This window comes from Pristis pectinata, chromosome 3 (genome assembly GCF_009764475.1).
Source record: "Pristis pectinata isolate sPriPec2 chromosome 3, sPriPec2.1.pri, whole genome shotgun sequence".
In the NCBI taxonomy this organism is placed as follows: Eukaryota; Metazoa; Chordata; class Chondrichthyes; order Rhinopristiformes; family Pristidae; genus Pristis; species Pristis pectinata.
Genome location: NC_067407.1, coordinates 1,307,060 through 1,322,332, shown reverse-complemented (window position 1 = coordinate 1,322,332; position 15,273 = coordinate 1,307,060). Strand labels below are relative to the sequence as shown.

Sequence of the window (15,273 nt, the reverse complement as noted above, 5' to 3'; positions counted from 1 at the left end):
GGCCAATAGGATGGGGGAAGCTGACTGAAGGACAAAGGCCCACAAGTTGCTCCTGGGGCTCAGAGCACCCAACGTTGTGTCCAATCTGTTGATGCAGCTGGGTCCAATTGTGCACCCAGCCTTGTTAACATGTGGCCCCAGTGGGACAAGGCTGAATGAGGACACCTTCGATCATAGACGGAGGAGAGGGATGGTGCCATGGGGACTGTAAAACCAGAGGGCAATAGCTAACACTGCACCACCACCAATTCACCTTGTTGAAGGCAATGTAGCCTCCTCCACCATTCCTAACCCCACGTGCACTCTGCAGCTTCTGCCACCACAAGCAGTTACTCCTGATTTACTCCACTGAGCCCTCCCTGATTCTGAACCCTGTATTAAATCTGCCCTTCTCCTTCTGTAGAATCACCCTTACTCTACTCCTTCAACACTTTGCTGTTTGAAGTTTCAACCCTGCAGCCAACTATCACCACGACCCTCAGGAGCTGCAGTTGGAGGCAGTGAGGGATTTGGGTTTTACTGGACCTGTCCTGGGGCCTGAGGTTGCAGTCACAGGGGACAGAAACCACCAAGCACATCCTGGTGAAGACATAATACGGGCTCAAAACACAGCTTAAAACCTATCCCTTCAAGTGGCCCCAAGAAGAAATACTGTTGGGGGATGTGGGAGCAGCTTTGTAGATAGAATTTGGATTGATATGAAGGGATTCCAGGCCAGCACGATATGTTCTTTCGGCCTTGGAACAGATGGAGCCTTCAGTGGATGTGCTCAGTGTTGAATGTGAACACAGGAAAGCAGGAGGAGGCCACTCGGCCCCTCAGTCCTCTCCCACCATTCAATGTGACCACGGCTGATCTGCCCCAGGCCTCATCTCCTCTTCTGTGCCAGTTCCCCATCGCCCTCAGTTCCCTGATCTTTCAAACATTTACCTCCCTCCTCTTTAAACCCCCCAGTGATCCAGTCTCCACACCCTCTGGGGCAGAGAATCCCACAGATTCCCCTCCCTCTGTGAGAAGGTGTCCCTACACACCTCAGCTTTAAATGTCCTCCCCTCATCCTGTAACTGTGTCCCCTTGTTCGAGACTCTCCCACTGGTGGAAACACCTCCACATCTCCCCTGTCCTGTCCCCTCAGGGTCCAAGATGTTTTAATAAGATCTCCCCTCATCCTTCTAAACTACAAATTATAGATCCAATTTCTTTAGTCACTTGGGACAGGACAACCCTCTCATCCCAGGAATTAGCCTGGTGAATGAGTTCCGGACTGTCTCCAATGTCAGTGTGTGGATTTGCATCAGATAATAAGGGCTATGGAGCAGGTGTGGGTAAATGGCACTGGTGTGAGAAGTAGTGGTCAGCATGGACAACGAAGGGCCTGTTTCTGTACTGTACAACGGACTACAATCACAGATTCTCATATACTGATATTCTCAAGTTCACAATACAAGGAGCGCCAGTTTACTGAAAGATCTCTCTTCTCCCAGAGTCCAGGTTCCTGCTTTCAATGGATGAAGACAACATGACCAAACAGCCAGGGGTAGGTGTCAAGTCCTTCCACAGTCTCCCGTTCTCCTTCACCACTGCTCCCTGACTCTACAACCTACAAGGCAACAGTCACCCACTGGTTTTATTTATTGAATTGGTCTCCGGGGAACAGGCAGTTTACCTGCTGACTCGATGTCATTTTGGGGTCTTAAATCCAAGTGTGGATTTGTGTGGCAGTGTCAGTCGGTAGAGCCACTGCCTCACAGCTCTACAAATCCAGCTTCAATCCTGACCCCAGGTGCTGTCTGTGTGGAGTTTGCACGTTCTCCCTGTGACCGTGGGTTTCCCCCGGGCGCTCCAGTTTCCTCCCGCATCCCAAGGACGTGCGGGTTGGTAGGATGATTGAACACAGAGTAGGCCACTCGGCCCCTCACACCTGCCCCTCCATTTGACATGATCATGGCTGATCTATGCCAGCCTCACCTCTTCAGTACCAGTTCCCCATCACTCATCTCCCCGATCTTTCACATATTTATCTGTCTTCACCTTAAACACATCCAGTGATCCGACCTTGACCAGCCTCAGGGCAGAGAATTCCAGGGATTCACCTCCCTCTGGGAGAAGATTACCTGCCTTTGATTCCCCTTACTGAAGTTCAGCAGCTCGCACTTCCCCACATCGACCTCCATTTGTCAGGTTTTCTCCCAATCACTCACTCTATCTATATCCCGTTGCAGAATCACAATGTCCTCATCATAACATGCCCCACCACCTATTCTCATATCATTGGCAAACTTGGAAACCTTGCATTTCATTCCCCCCTCCACGTCATCAATGTAAAGAGTAAACAACTGAGGACCAAGAACTGATCCCTGGGGGACTCCACTAGTTACACCCGTCCAGCCCGAGGATGATCCATTTATCCTCAATCTGATTCTGTGACAGCCAGTTTCCAGTCCATGCTGACACCTTCTCCAACACCTTAAGACCACAAGACGTCGGAGCAGAATTAGACCATTTGGCCCATCGAGTCCGCTCCACCATTCGATCACGGCGGATTTATTTTTCCCTCCCAACCCCATTCTCCTGCCTTCTCCCCGTAACCTTTGACGCCCTCACTAATCAAGAACCTATCAACCTCCGCTTTAAATACGCCCAATGACTTGGCCTCCACAGCCGTCTGTGGCAACGAATTCCACAGATTCAACACCCTCTAGCTGAAGAAGTTCCTCCTCACCTCTGTTCTAAAGGGACAGCCTTCTATTCAGAGGCTGTGCCCTCTGGTCCTAGGCTCTCCCACTACTGGAAACATCCTCTCCATGTCCACCCTATCCAGGCCTTTCAATATTCAGTAGGTTTTAATGAGATCCCCCCCGCATCCTTCTAAACTCCAGTGAGTACAGGACCAGAGCTGTCAAATGCTCCTTATACATTAACCCTTCCATCCCAGGGATCATTCTTGTAAACCTCTTCTGGGCCCTCTCCAACACATCCTTTCTTAGATATAGGGCCCAAAACTGCTCGCAATACTCCAAATGTGGTCTGACCAACACCTTATAAAGCCTCAGCATTACATCCTTGCTTTTATATTCTAGTCCTCTTGAAATGAATGCTAACATTGCATTTCCCTTCCTTACTACAACTCAACCTGCAAGTTAACCTTCAGGGAATCCTGCTCTAGGATCCCAAGTGCCTTTGCACCTCCGATTTCTGAATTTGATCCCCATTTAGAAAACAGTCTACGTCTTTATTCCTTCTACCAGAGTGCGTGACCGTACACTTCCCTACGCTGTATTCCATCTGCCACTTCTTTGCCCATTCTCCCAACCTGTCCAAGTCCTTCTGCAGACTCCCTGCTTCCTCAACACAACCTGCCCCTCCACCTATCTTTGTATCATCCACAAACTTGGCCACAAAGCCATCAATTCCATCATCCAGATCATTAACATACAACGTGAAAAGTAGCAGACCCAACACCAACCCCTGCAGAACACCTCGAGTCACCGGCAGCCAACCTGAAAAGGCCCCCTTTATTCCCACCCTGCCTCCTGCCAGTCAGCCCATCTTCTCTCCATGCTAGCACCTTTCCTGTAATACCACGGGCTCCTATCTTGTTTAGCAGCCTCATGTGCAGCACCTCGTCGAAGGCCTTCTGAAAATCCAAGCAAATAACTCTCCTTTCTCTATCCTGCCTGTTACTTCCTCAAAGAGTTTCAACAGATTTGTCAGGTGGTCAACGTTTCAGGTCAGGACCCTTCTTCAGGACTGAAGATAGGAAAAGGAATTTCCTATCTTCTTTTTCCAATATTCTTTCCCCTCCTGTATATCGGGCTCCCCCTTTGCCTGTCTTCTGTCCTGAAGAAGGGTCCTGACCCGAAACGTTGACCCCCTGCTTTTCTCCACGGATGCTGCCTGGCCTGCTGAGTTCCTCTGGCATCATTGTGCTTTTCATCCTTTATCTTATTTAATTGGTTGTAATTTGGTGTTTTTTTCAAATTTAACTACAATAAAAAACTTACCTGTTCCTCACTTGTGCCTCGTCACCTGAGCCTCAGCTTCCCACTCTCACAATGACCACACCACCTTACCCTACGTTATTGGCTGAGTTGCCACACACTTAGCCAATCTGACACAACCTAAAACAGAAGCTGCTGGCTCCTCCCCTCTGCTGCTGCAACTGGAGAAAACCAGTTAACCAGTTAATTAATTCACTCACCAGACTCTCATGTGGCACCTTGACAAATACCTTTTGGAAGTCTAAATACACTACATCTACAGGTTCGCCTCTGTCAGCTCTCCATCACATCCTCAAAGCATTGGGACAAATTTGTCAACAAGGTTCACTTCATAAAACCATGTTCACCAAGTTTAATTATATTCAGTTATTTCCTCTTTGATTATTGACTCTAGATCCAGCCCCTACACCCACCATATCTCTGTTACCCCCTCTGGCCCCTACACCCCTCCCCGTATCTGTGACCCCCTCTGGTCCCTACACCCCTCCCTATCTCTACATTTTTTTAAACATAACCATTGATAGGAAAGTCAACTTGTTTTGTGGGATTATGAGATATAAGATAAGATAAGATATATTTATTAGTCACATGTACATCGAAACACACAGTGAAATGCATCTTTTACGCAGAGTGTGCTGGGGGGCAGCCCGCAAGTGTCGCCACGCTTCCGGCGCCAACATAGCATGCCCACAACTTCCTACCCCGTACGTCTTTGGAACGTGGGAGGAAACCGGAGCACCCGGAGGAAACCCAAGCAGACACGGGGAGAACGTACAAACTCCTTACAGACAGTGGCCGGAATTGAATCCGGGTCGCTGGCGCTGTAATAGCGTTACGCTAACCGCTACACTACTGTAGCTGACCAAATCAGGAATTGGTGGGACTGGAATCTGAAACACCAGGGTTCTGAGGTGGAGCTGTTATGGATGGTGTCGGTGTAACCCAGTGTCCCGGTGTCACCCTGTGTCCCGGTGTAACTCTGTGCCGCAGTGTAACCCTGTCCTGGTGTAACCCTGTGTCCTGGTGTAACCCTGTGTCCCGGTGTAACGCTGTGCCGCGGTGTAAGCCAGTGTCCCGTGCAACCCTGTGTCCCAGTGTAATGCTGTGCCATGGTGTAACCCAGTGTCCCGTGTAACCCTGTGTCCCAGTGTAACCTTGTACTGCGGTGTAACCCTGTGTCCCGGTGTAATACTGTGTCCTGGTGTAACCCTGTGCCCCAGTGTAACCCTGTCCTGGTATAACCCTGTGTCCTGGTGTAACCCTGTGTCCCAGTGTATTGTTGTGCCGCGGTGTAACCCAGTGTCCTGTGTAACCCTGCGTCCCGGTGTAACCTTGTACTGTAGTGTAACCCTGTGTCCTGGTGTAACCCTGTGTCCCGGTGTAACCCTGTGTCCCAGTGTAACACTGTGTCCTGGTGTAATGCTGTGTCCCGGTGTAACCCTGTGCCACGGTGTAACCCTGTGTCCCGGTGTAACGCTGTGTCCCGGTGTAACTGTGTGTCTGCCACACAGAACCTGCGGTGGATGGCCCCTGAAGTCTTTACACAGTGCACTCGCTACACCATCAAAGCCGACGTCTTCAGTTATGCTCTGTGTCTCTGGGAACTACTAACGGGTGAAATCCCCTTCGGTCACCTCAAGCCAGGTGAGTGAGACTAAAGTGGGGTGGTACACACAGAAGGATGTGGGGGGGTGGGGGTGAGCTCCCTGGGGCCCCATTTCCCTCTCCCTGTGAGCTCTCTGGGGCCCCATTTCTCGCACCCTGTGAGCTCTCTGGGGCCCCGTTTCCTGCACCCTTTTCACTGGAAAATTTACTATAGTGCTGTGCTGTGTGACATCTGAAAACAAAGTAAGTTGACAGTGGGTTTGGGAACTAACACAGTCACATCCAATAGTCCAGAAAATCACCCGTCCTGGGTGTGCTGGATTATTGGAGTTTTAAAAGTCAAAATCGAGTTTATTGTCAAATGCACAAGTCCATGTGTGCACAGGTGCAATGAAAAACTTACTTGCAGCAGCATCACAGGCACAGAGCATCAGATAAGCAGCATTCACAAGAAAAACATAAATTATACACAATTTTTACAGGAAAGAACACAATTAGAACAAAAGAATGTCCATTTTAGTGCAAGGTGATCAGAGTGGTCATAGTGGTGCTGAACTGATTAGGGTTGTGCCGGTTGGTTCAAGGTTTTGGGAATTCATAGTTACACAGCACGGAAACAGGCCCTTCGGCTCATCTCGTCTGTGCCGACTGAGTTGCCAAACTACACCAGTCCCATTTAACTGCGTTTGGCCCATATGCCTCTGAACCTTTCCTGTCGACGTATCTGTAAACATTGCAATTGTGCCCAGCTGACCTTCATTGGGGTTCGGTGCCCTGCTCAGCGCTGCCCTGAGCTGCTGAGTGGTGCTGTGGGAAGGGGAGGACTTCCCTCCTGTTGTGTGTGTGTCAGGACACTGCCTGGGCTTTAACCAGCTGTTTGTTGACTTTCCAGCTGCTGCAGCTGCTGACATGGCGTACCACCACGTGAGGCCTCCCATTGGCTACTCCATTCCCAAGCCCATCTCGTCCCTGCTAATGAGGGGGTGGAACGCCTGTCCAGAGGTGAGTGGTCACACATCCACTGCCCCTGACGTAACGTGAGGAGGTGGTGTTAGCACGCACACTGACCTCTGGGCTGCCAGCACTGATGCATCCAGCACAGAACCAGGCCCTTCGCCCAACCCGTCCATGCTGACCAAGGTGTCCACCGGAGCTAGTCCCATTTGCCTGCATTTGGCCCATATCCCTCTAAACCTTTCCTATCCGTGGACCTATCCGAGTGTCTTTAAACCTCCGCTGTCTGTGATATTATATAAATGACTTGGCTGAAGACGTGGGTGGGTGGGTTAGTAAGTTTACAGACAATACAAGGATTGGTGGAGCTGTTGACAGTGTATAGAGTTGTGAAAGGATACAGCGGGATATAGTTCAGTAGCAGATATGGGCAGAGAAATGGCAGATGACGTTTAATCCGGACAAGGGTGAGGTGTTGCACCTTGGAAGATCAAATGTAAGAGGAAAGGCAGGACTCTTAACAACGTTGATGAGCAGAAGGATCTTGGGTCCATAGCTCCCTGAAAGTGGCCGCACAGGTTGATAGGGCGCTAAAGAAGGCGTATGGCACGCTTGCCTTCATTAGTCGAGGCACTGAGTTCAAGAGTCAGCAAGTTGTGCTGCAGCTCTGGTTAGGCCACATCTGGAGTATTGCATTCAGTTCTGGTCTCCCCGTTATAGGAAGGATGTGGGGGCTTTGGAGAGGGTGCAGAAGAGGTTCACCAGGATGCTGCCTGGATTAGAGGGTATGAGCTGTAAGGAGAGGTTGGACAAACTTGGGTTATTTTCTCTGGAGCGTCCAAGGCTGAGGGGAGACCTGATAGAGGTTTATGAGGGGCACAGACAGAGTAGACAGCCGGTATCTTTTCCCCAGGGTTGAAATGTCTAATAATGTCATGCATTTAAGGTGAGGGGGGGTAAGTTCAAAGGAGATGTGTGGGGCAAGTTTTTTTACACAGAGAGTGGTGGGTGCCTGGAATGTGCTGCCAGGGGTGGGGGTGGAGGCAGGTACAATAGAGGGGCTCAAGAAGCTCTCAGACAGGCTCATGGATGTGCGGGGAATGGAGGGAGATGGACACTGAGTGGGCAGAGGGGATTAGTTTAGTGAGGTGTTTAGTTACTAGTTTAATGAGCTCAGCACACATCATGGGCCAACAGCAGCCAATTAACCCACCGACCCTGCACGTCTTTGGGACGTGGGAGGAAACCGGAGACTCTCGGGAAACCCGCGGGGTCACAGGGAGAACATGCAAACTCCACACAGACAGTGCCGGATGTCGGGATTGAACCCGGTCTCTGGCTCTACTAATGCCTAGGTTGAATGGTACGAGTGCTGGGAGGGTGGAGGGGGATCCACAGGCTCAAGGGGCCAAATGGCCTCAACTTCCGAAGAAATGTCTAAAAGTGTCAAGAATGTCGAAAAATCACCGTCAGGTCAACTTTGAAGTTTACTGAACTTTATTACAATTTGTGCTGTTCACGGAGAGAGTTTCCCTTACAAAAGGAGCAGAGAAACTGCAAAACTGTTCCGCTCACTGGTGGTAGGCGTCGGGAATGAAAGTCCCCATTTTGAAAAATGCCTAAAATTTGACTTGTAAATGCTCCTCTCTGAAGATTTTCTCTCCTGAAGAATCTTCTTTCATCCCCCTCCCTCCCACATCACATCCCCCCATCACTCCCCCTCCCTCCCCATCACCTCCCCCCACCACATCATTCCCCCTCCCTCCCACACCCCATCCCTCCCCCTCCCTCCCACATCACATCCCCCCCATCACTCCCCACTCCTCCCCATCCACCTCCCTCCCCATCACTCCCCATCCCTCCCCCTCCCTCCCCATCACCTCCCCCCACCACATCATTCCCCCTCCCTCCCCCCCACCCCATCCCTCCCCCTCCCTCCCACATCACATCCCCCCATCCCACCCCCTCCCTCCCCCTCCCTCCCCCACCCCATCCCTCCCCCTCCCTCCCACATCACATCCCCCCCATCACTCCCCACTCCTGCCCATCCCCCTCCCACCCCATCCCTCCCCCTCCCTCCCACATCACATCCCCCTCCCTCCCCATCACTCCCCATCCACCTCCCTCCCCATCACTCCCCATCCCTCCCCCTCCCTCCCCATCACCTCCCCCCACCACATCATTCCCCCTCCCTCCCCCCCCCACCCCATCACTCCCCCTCCCTCCCACATCACATTGGGCAAAGTCCCTGCTCTAACATGTGGTTTTCAAAGCCTTTCCTGATCTGTCTCCCAATCCGCACCCACCCCCTCCCCCACGCCCCCCCCCCACCCCCCGTGTGGTATCTGTGCTTGGGAGACCTGAGCACGTGATCTGGAGCCTTGAGGTGATTCAGTCTGGAGTAGGAGGCCAGCTGCGCACAGAGCTGTAAAACCCCCTCTGCTTCACTAACCCCTCGCCCAGAGAGTGGAATCCACGATCCCTACCCAGTCCGACCCACGCACCAGTCCCGAGCTCAGCCAACCACCCCGTCCAAGAGCCGGTGCAGCAGTGACCTGCAGGAGGTGTGGTGTTCAGAGGGAACTGGATCTGTATCTAGGGGGCAGAGTGCGGTTGGACAGACGGGATTGCTCTTACCAAGGGCTGATATGGATAAGAATGGGCTGTGGCCCCCCCTCTGCCTCAGGATGGACCAGCTGACGCTGAGTTCCGATGGCATCCAAATCCTGGAACTCCTGCACCCAACAGTGTGGGGTACAGTGGGCAGAGCTGCTGCCTCACAGCTTCAGAGACTTGGGTTTGATCCCGACCTCCAGCGCTGTCTGTGTGGAGTTTGCACGTTCTCCCTGTGACCGCGTGGATTTCCCCGGAGGCTCCGGTTTCCTCCCACATCCCAGAGACGTGCGGGTCGGTGGGTTAATTGGCTGCTGTAAATTGTCCCCAGTGTGTGGGTGAGGGGTAGAATCTTGGGGGAGTTGATGGGAATGTGGGGAGAATGGGTTACAGGAAAAATCAGTGGGAAATGGGATTGCTCTGTGAGCCAGCATAGATTCGATGGGCTGAAGGGCATTCTCCTGTGTCATAAGGAAATCAATATTGCTTCTATATCAATGATTTGGATGAGAATGTACAAGGAGTGTTGTGTTCAGTTTTGGTCGCCCTGCTATAGGAAAGATGTCACTAAACTGGAAAGAGTGCAAAGGGATATTTCCGAGGATGCTGCTGGGATTCGAGGGACTGAGTTATGGAGAGAGGTTGGGCAGGCTAGGACTTTATTCACTGCAGCGTAGGAGACTGAGGGGTGACCTTATAGGGTTTTGTCGGTTGGTTCAAGAACCGACTGGTTGAAGGGAAGTCGCTGTTCCTGAACCTGGTGGTGCGGGACTTCAGGCTTCTGTACCTCCTGCCCGACGGGAGCTGCGAGAAGACGGCACGGCCCGGATGGTGGGGATCCTTGATGGTGGATGTTAGGAACCTGTTAGATGTTAGATAATAGATAACAGGAAGCTGAGGGGCAACCTTTTCACCCAGAGGTTGGTCAGTACATGGACCGGGCTGTCGGAGGAAGTGCTTGAGGCAGGTACAATAGTGTCATTGAAAGGCACTTGGACAGGTCCGTGAATGGGAAAGATTTAGAGGGATTTGGGCCAAACTTGGGCTAATGGGACTGGCTTAGATGGGCATCTAGGTTGGCACGGACCAGTTGGGCCAAAGGGCTTGTTTCCATGCTGTAGGACTCTGGGATTCTTATGAAATATGGAAGTGGGCGGTCACCTGATTTTCCGATTACAGGCCTGTCTGGATTCACTGCCTGGCCTCTCGGGAATCACCAGCCGGATCTTCCCTGGATATTTGGCAGCATGGGGCTCCTTGGGCCTGTGTGTGGGTGGTGTGGCTACACGTACCTCCCCCGTCCCCTCCTCGTATCTCCTCATCTCCCCCCTCCCCTCCACCTCCCCACCTCCTTCCCCCCTCCCCTCCACCTCCCCCGTTCCCTCGTACCTCTTCACCTCCCTCCTCCCCTCCTGCTGCCCCTCCCCCTCCCAGTGCAGGGGGACGGGGGTGTTGTCCACGAGGCTCCCACGGCCCCCCCGGCCCCGGTCACCTGGTCCAGGCCTGGGATCCCCAGCCTTGCCTGGGGCCAGAGGGAAAGAGATCTGTCCTTGGCCTGCTTCAGGGTCCACAGCCCTGGCCCCACCACCCCTTCCTCCCTCCCCTCCCTCCGGCACACTCCCTCCCGAACCTTGGGCCCCCCTCCTCCCTCCGCCCCCTCTCCCCCGACACTCCGTGCCCCCTCCAGCCCTCGGAGTGGCCGATATCCTCAACCCAGGGGAAAGCCCGACTGAAGGAAGCACTGTCACCCCTCCCCCGGGACCGGGAGTCCCTCCCGCCCCTCCCCCGGGTCTCAGTGTCCCTTCCAGCCCATCCCCAGCTCTGGGTACCCCTCCCATCCCTCCCCTGGGTCTCGGTGTCCCTCCTGCCCCTCTCCCAGGACTGGATGATCCCATGGCTGTGACCACAGGTCCCGTGGGCAGGGCTGGGCCCCGGGTCTGGGCCGTGCTGATGCCCGAGGGGATCCCTGCAGACTGGGCCAACCCAGCCGTCTCCCCGCAGCCTGGGGCTCCCTCCCCCGGGCATGGGCCTTGAGGGGAAGCTGTCCACCACCTCCTCGATGTCCTGGGCCTCGGAGTGTGCTGTGACCCCCCGGTGGGGTAGTGGCAGTCGGCAGGACGTGCTCTGGGTCGCCTCCTCCTGCTGCCTGCTCTGGACCCTGGCCTCTTCGGGGTGAGCAGTGTCTCCGTCTCCGGGGGTTGCCCCACACCCCTCACCCGCACCGGGCGAACCGTGGCAGGTTTGGTGGGCTTCAGGATGAACTTCACCATCAGCACGTTCTCCGGAGTTCCCAGCGGGAACACCCTCCTCCTGCCTCCTCCCCGGGGCTCCCTCACACCCTTGCCCTTGTCCCCCTGGGCTCTGCCCAGGGCAGCTTCCCCTCCCTCCCAACCTCCCTCGCTCTCTGGCCTTCTTCCAGCACCTGTCCGGATCTCGGTGGAACCGGATAATCCCAAACTTAGTCCCAGCAAGTCAAACGTGACAGACTTTGGTCTCCAATCCCTGTCCTTTCGCCAAACTCTTCCAGGAACATCGACCTGCCCAATGCACTGAGTGTCTCCGGATCTCCCACCTTTCTCCGGGTGCGGCCTCTGCTCTGGCTTTCCGAAGGGGTCAGGTCCGGCTCCAACCCCCCAGCGACGGGCAAAGACCAACATATCTGCCCATGGGTCTGCACTGGATGTCCCACCTTCCCCTCGCACCACCCTACCCAACATCCTGGCCCTCTCCAGCACAACGCTGTTGCTATAGTGATGGGAATGATGATAGTCCTGGTTACTGAGGAGGTAGTTCTTTAGCAGTGGCCCCACACGTTGAGTTCTCCCTGTTGGGAATGGCCGATGACAGGATCCACAAAATGGCTGCATTTCTCGAGCAAGCGCCTTGGTGTGGGAATGCACGCTGGCGATGGGCAGAGTGGTGTGGTGAGCAGGTGGCCATGGGGGTGGTGTGACCACCTGGCCCCTCGTGTTGGCCATGGATTCCCATTTCCAATGCCCCCTCTCCGGGATCTTCATTCCGATGGGACCTTCTGGCAGGTCGGAACTGTTTCCTGGGTGATGGCGCCAAGCTGAGGAACCTTCTGTTGACCAGACAAGAGAGGAGGTGATGAGGAGAGCACTTGCCTGCAGCTCGCTCCTGTCCCAGCGCACAGTGAGATCCCATGGTTCAGGACCACTCTCCCACCCTGTCCATACCTCACTGCAGAGAACCTGACCCATCTTGCCCCAAAACCCATCCAACCTAGCCCAGGCTGATGGGCATGGGAATGATTCCCAATGATTCCCTCGTTCTCAGTGATTTGGATGAGAATGTACAAGGCACGGTCAGTACGTTTGCAGATGACACTACAATAGGTGGTGCTGTTGACAGTGAAGGTGGTTCTCAGGATTTACAGAGGGATCTTGATCAGTTGGGTAAGTGAGCTGAGGAATGGCAAATGCAGTTTAATTTGGATAAGTGCGAGGTGTTGCATTTTGGGAAGACAAATGAGGGCAGGACTTTCACAGTGAATGGTAGGGCCCTGGGCAGTGTTGTAGAACAGAGGGACCTAGGAGTACAGGTACATGGTTCACTGAAAGTGGTGTCACAGGTAGACAGGGTGGTGAAGAAGGCATTTGGCACACTGGCCTTCATCAGTCAGGGCATCGAGTATAGAAGTTGGGAAGTTATGTTGCAGTTGGACAAGACGTTGGTGAGGTCGCACTTGGAGTATGGTGTTCACTTTTGGTCACCCTGCAATAGGAAAGATGCCACTAAGCTGGAAAGAGAGCAGAGGAGATTTATGAGGATGTTGCCAGGACTTGAGGGACTGAGTTGTGGTCAAGCAGGTTGGGACTTTTTTCATTTAAGCATAGGAGAATGAGAGCTGATCTTACAAGACACTTGGACAGGCACACAGATGGGAAAGGTGTAGAGGGAGCTTTTAGCATTTTGGGGCACTGAGTACAGGAGTTGGGATGTTACGTTGAAGTTGTACAAGATGTTGGTGAGGCTGAATTTGGAGTATTGTGTGCATTTCTGGTCACCTACCTACAGGAAAGATATCAATAAGCTTGAAAGAGTGCAGAGAAAATTTACACGGATGTTGCCGGGATTTGAGGACCTGGGTTACAGGGAAAGGTTGAATAGGTTAGGACTTTATTCCCTGGAGCGCAGGAGAATGAGGGGAGATCTTACAGAGGTGTACAAAATGATGAGGGGTATAGATAGGGTGAATGCATGCAGGCTTTTTCCCCTCAGGTTGGGTGAGACCAGAACTAGAGGTCATAGGTTTAGGGTAAAGGTGAAATATTTAAGGAGAATCTGAGGGGGAACTTCTTCACTCAGAGGGTGGTGTGAGTGTGGAACGAGCTGCCAGTGGAAGTGGTGGATGCGGGTTCAATTGTAACATTTAAGAGAGGTTTGGATAGGTCCATGGATGGGAGGGGTTTGGAGGGATATGGTCCGGGTGCAGGTAGATGGGACTAGGCAGAAGATCAGGTCGGCGTGGACCAGATGGGCCGAAGGGCCTGTTTCTGAGCTGTAGTGCTCTATGACTCTATGACTCTAGGGATATGGGCCAAATGTGGGGAAATGGGAGTAGATGGTGGGCCAACTGTGCTGTGTGACTCCAGGTCTATGACAGTCATCAGCCACTCATTTACACTGATCCCATTTCATTCTCCCCACATTCCCATCAACCCCCCCCAGATTCTACCCCCCACCCACACACTGGGGGCAACTTACAGCAGCCAATTAACCCACCGAACTGCACATATTTGGGATGCCGGAGGATTTTAGTTATGGGGGGGGGGGGGGGGGGGGGGGCTGGATACACTGGGGCTGTTATCCCTGGAGAGAAGGAGGCTGAGGGGTGACCTTACAGAGGTTTATACAATCACAGGGGGCGTAGACAGAGGAGATGGTCAAAACTTTTTTCCCTGTGGTCAGGATATCAAAACAAGAGGGCATGGGTTTAAGGTGAGAGGAGGGAGTTGAGGGGAGAGTTTTTGAGTGGGTGATATCTGGAACTCACTGCCGGAGGAGGCAGTGAAATCAGGTACAGACACTGCGTTTAAGAGGCATTGAGACAGACACTTGAACAGGCAAGGTGTAGAAGGAGACCGTCCTAGTGCCGGTAAATGAGATTAGCGTAGACGGGCAAAAGGGTTGGCATGGACGTGGTGGGCCGAAGGGCCTGTTTCTGTGCTGGCCCATTCTGTGACACCCAGGGGAAACCCACAGGGAGAATGTGCAAACTCCACACAGAGAGCGCCGTGACGTATCCCAATTGGAAACTTCCAGGAGGTGCAGTAACTTCCTGGTCAATGCCCCAGAGATTCCCAGCTCTGCCTCCTCGTGTTGTCCCAGCAGAGAGTTTACCCGCTGGCCTCCCGACGCAGCTGGTGGGCATGGTTTGGAGTGTATGTGCCGGGTCGCAGTAATTCCTCACCCACATCTGCTCCTGGCAGGGTTGAAGTGTTTCCTTGCTGCTTCTTTGCCCAGTCTTGGGACTAAGGTGGGAGAGCTTGGGATGTTTGGCTGAGCTACCTGATGACACAGCTTCCCCGGGGCATCCCCCAGTAAAGACTCAGCCAGGGAACCTCCCGAGGATCTGATCCCTTGGGTGACCTGGGTCTGGTCCGGCCACTGGACGTCTCCTCTCCCGGGGACACAGTCCCTGCTTGTACAGGACAATGACGACTGCCACCGTCAGTCCCACCGGCCCTGAAGTGCAGGTGACATGGAGGTTAAACAGAACACAGCACGCAGGAACTGCTGAAAACATTCAGTGGGTCGGGCAGCATCTGTGGAGACAGTAATAGCTCATGTTTCCAGTCCCAAACTCTTTGTCAGAACCGAGGAGGAGAGAAAACAGGTCAGTTTTCAGTAGCAGGGAGGGTGAGGGAGGGGTGGCATCTGTGATAGGGTGAAACCAAAGGTGGGGGGGGGATAGTTAGAGCAGCAGGTTGGATCAGATTCTGCTCCTTTGTCTGTAGTGTGGTGCTAATGGCTGGACTGTGGCTCATGGGCCACAGGCCAGACTGTACATCAAACATCGAACGGTACAGCACAGGTGTAGGCCGCGCAGGTTGATCGGGTTGTGAAGAAGGCGTAT

At 53.4% G+C, this 15,273-nt stretch overlaps 1 protein-coding gene across 1 annotated transcript in view; it reads left to right on the top strand.

The window, feature by feature from the left end:
- Positions 1-15,273, top strand: part of tnni3k (TNNI3 interacting kinase) — a 175,960-nt gene that overhangs the window by 58,533 nt on the left and 102,154 nt on the right. The window contains exons 19-21 of the mRNA XM_052011797.1: positions 1,485-1,537; positions 5,513-5,645; positions 6,499-6,608. Coding sequence (XP_051867757.1) covers positions 1,485-1,537; positions 5,513-5,645; positions 6,499-6,608 — 296 coding nt within the window. The remainder of the gene's footprint in view (positions 1-1,484; positions 1,538-5,512; positions 5,646-6,498; positions 6,609-15,273) is intronic.